This window comes from Myotis brandtii, unplaced genomic scaffold (genome assembly GCF_000412655.1).
Source record: "Myotis brandtii unplaced genomic scaffold, ASM41265v1 scaffold1144, whole genome shotgun sequence".
Classification (NCBI taxonomy): Eukaryota; Metazoa; Chordata; class Mammalia; order Chiroptera; family Vespertilionidae; genus Myotis; species Myotis brandtii.
Genome location: NW_005353944.1, coordinates 333,274 through 336,697, shown reverse-complemented (window position 1 = coordinate 336,697; position 3,424 = coordinate 333,274). Strand labels below are relative to the sequence as shown.

General features: G+C 60.5%; 1 protein-coding gene across 1 annotated transcript in view; it reads left to right on the top strand.

Moving 5' to 3' along the window:
- Nucleotides 1-3,424, top strand: part of RREB1 (ras responsive element binding protein 1) — a 146,361-nt gene that overhangs the window by 140,372 nt on the left and 2,565 nt on the right. The window contains exons 12-13 of the mRNA XM_005857874.2: nucleotides 1,053-1,871; nucleotides 3,143-3,410. Of these exons, the coding sequence (XP_005857936.1) occupies nucleotides 1,053-1,871; nucleotides 3,143-3,410 (1,087 nt within the window). The remainder of the gene's footprint in view (nucleotides 1-1,052; nucleotides 1,872-3,142; nucleotides 3,411-3,424) is intronic.

Sequence of the window (3,424 nt, the reverse complement as noted above, 5' to 3'; positions counted from 1 at the left end):
GGGGGGGGGGGGGGGGGGGGGGGGGGGGGGACGACATTGTTGTACGTGTGGTCACAGCAAGTGAGGGTCCAGGGGAGGTGTGAGTGCTGGCGCTCACACTGTCGTCAGGCTCTCCTGTGCGGGGCACCTCTAACGTGTGTGCTCTGAAACAGTGAGTTTCATCGGCCTAATAAATTGGCCATTGGGTTATAGTCAATAGTAGGTCTCAGCAGACAGCTTCACTGTCATAGACACAATGTAAAGGTCATTAGGCCCTTGTGTAAGCCGAAGGAAGACAGTGCTCCTGATAAACGCTACCACCGTGTGGTGCCGTTAGTATAGCCACAGTGCCCTCCCTCGAGAAGGCCTTGCAGACTGATGGACAGTTCACATCTGGTTTTGCTATGGAGAGTGAACAGGTAGGAACAAATCGAGAGACGAGAAGTGCTTCCGCTGCCTCCATGGGGTCCTGACAGCAGCCAGGGAGGCCCACTGGTGTGCCTGTGTCTCCTTTGCCTTGGAACTCCACCTGGAAATCAGGCATCAGGTGAGAGTGTGGACCATAGTGCACAGTATGTGCTTTGGGCCATTTTGCCATCAGACACCATGTTTGGGGTAGTCCCGTGTATGTTGCATGTTTATATGATCTCTGCACTCAAAAATAGCTTTTACAGCTCAGCTTCTTCAGCCTCCCTAGCGCTGTGAATCTCTGGAATGCACCACCTCTCCTCTCTCTGTTCCTTCTGTCTGTGCTGCCCTCAGTCACTCACACCTCCCTGGGGCCTGAACACCGCTGTGTGTGGCAGGGGAGGGCACCGGGTGCCGCCAGTGGCCAGCACAGGAAAGCGGGGGCAGGGGTTCCGAGGCACAGCCAGCCCTGCGACCCTGGCCTGTGTGTATGCGGAGGCTCTTTCTGCCTTTTATAAATTAACCCCAGATTCTTTGGGCCCTCGGGGATGGATGTAGGGATGATGATTCGGGGCGGGTCCAGCTGAGATTCACGAAGGAGCCCTTGGAAGGGGCAGGTGAGGTGGCGTTTGGTTCAATCCATGCTCCTGTGCTTGTTCCCACAGACAGCCAATCAGACGTGGAGACATCAGCTGCAGGAGGCGAAGTGCTGGACCTCACCTCTCGGGAGAAAGAGCGGCCGCAGTCAGAGGGGTCCCCTGAGCCCAGTCAGGTCAGAGGAGAGGTCCCCGTGGAGGAACTGACTCGGGGAGCCGCTGAGTCCATGGATGGGGAGGAGCAGGCAGCCGAGGAGAACCCAGAGCCCGAGGAGAAGCGTGTGGAGGAGCGGGAGGAGGATGAAGAAGATGGCCCCGAGGAAGACACGGTCAGCAACAAGAGCCTGGACCTCAACCTCGCCAGCAAGCTGATGGGCTTCAAGCTGGCCGAGGGCGACTCCGGGGCTGTGGGCGGCGAGGGCTCAGCCCAGCAGGACCAGAAGCACACCTGCGACGTCTGCGGCAAGAGCTTCAAGTTCCTTGGAACCCTGAGCCGCCACAGGAAGGCCCATGGCCGCGAGGTGCCCAGGGAGGAAAGCCCGCTCCCTCAGGAGGGCCAGGGCGAGAGGGGGGCTCCTGAGGGGTCAGTGCCTCTGCCCGCTGCCCCCGCTCTGGAGCCAGAGGAGAAGCCCGAGCCCCCGGCCGAGGGGGAGGCCGTGTCAGAAGGCTCAGCAGAGAAGCAGAGCGAGGAGGCTGAGGGCACCTCCGACGGGGAGGGCACGGCCGAGAAGAAGTTCTCAGAGAAGAGTGACGATGACAAGAAGCCAAAGACAGACGCCTCCAGAAGTGTGTCCAGCAAGGCGGACAAGAGGAAGAAGGTCTGCACTGTGTGCAACAAGAGGTTCTGGTCTCTGCAGGACCTGACCCGGCACATGCGGTCCCACACGGGTAAGGGCAGGCCCGGCCTTGGCTGCTTTCAGGGAGGACCTGGTCCCAGGCCTGCGAAGGAGGCTCCCTCCTCAGGAGGAAGCCCTCCCTCGGAGCCAAAACAGAGGCGGAGGACTAACAAGCCTGCTCGTGCCCTGTGAGCCCTGTAAACTAGGAATTTAACAAGCTGTTCTCTTAGCGCCCTAAACGGATGGGCTCCTGCAGGGAGGCAGTGGAGTGGTCCCTCAGCAGTGCTGTCCTTGAAAGCACCTTGATCAGTCCCTCTGAGCCTCAGTCTTCCTGTCTCTAGAATGGAGGTGATGTCTGTCCCCTCAGATAAGTAGGGAAATATGCGTGCTGGGCGTTTGGGCCCGTGGTCTCATCAAGCCCTGAGCCTGGAAGGGGACTGCGGGGTGTGGCCTGGGACAGGCAGTAGGGACAGGTGCTCTGTTTGGAGGCACCTGGGTTTGTCTTTTTACTAACCTTCAGGTGGAAGGGGGCACCTTGGGGGCTTTTCCTGTCTGTCTGGGCTGCTGCACGGCCGTCCGGGTCTGCGCTGCACAGGCCCTTACTCCTGGGACTCACCGGCGGTTGAGGCTGCAAACCCCACAGCAGGGGCTGTTTAGTAGGAAGGAGACCTGGATACACTCCTGAAGCCAAAAGATGCAAGCACATCGCCACCCCCTCCCCCCAAAGAACCCAACCCAGGCCCTGGTCTTCGTCTCGGCTTTCCTCCTCCCTCCCGGCCCGGCTGGCGGGGTGCACACCTCTGCTCCCCGCACACTGCCCCGCCTCATGCAGCCATTCTGCCCTGGCCTGGGGGGGTTGGAGGCTCTGGGCTGGTCCTCCCAACAGAGAGATTCTTGGGCTCCTGGCAGGTGGTGGTCTCAGCTGCTCACAGCCGGCTTGTGAGCTGAGAGAAGCCCCAGCTGCTGCGTATCAGAACTTGGAGTGTGTCGTGCCTCTGACTTGGGAGGTGCCCTGTCCATAGAGCCTCAGAAACGTGCCTGTCCCTGTGGGAGGTGCCACTGCTGTCCTCATGGGGCTCTGGTTCCCGGATCAGTGTGTGGAAACGGGGCTGAGGATGACGGGGAGGAATCCCGGGTGGCACCTGGCGCTCCTGTTTCCCCATTTTACCAACTCAGACGGATAGGAGGGTTTCCCTGTAAAGGAGGGCGTCCTGACCCTGCCACCCCCCCTCGCCTTCCCCTCGTGGCTGCTTTAGTGTGGAGCTGAGAGGTGGTTCCTGGTGGCCTTACCATTAACAAACATTTCTTTCCCTCATTGTCCAGGAGAAAGGCCGTACAAATGTCAGACCTGTGAGCGAACCTTCACCTTGAAACACAGCCTGGTTCGCCACCAGCGTGTCCACCAGAAGGCCAGGCACGCCAAACACCACGGGAAGGACAGTGACAAGGACGAGCGGGGTGAGGAGGACAGCGAGAGCGAGTCCACCCACAGCGGCAACAACCCCGTCTCGGAGAACGAGGCGGACGCGGCTGTGCTGGCCAGCAACCACGTGGCCGTCACCCGGAGCCGGAAGGAGAGCCAGGCCAAGGATGCCGGCCGCAGGG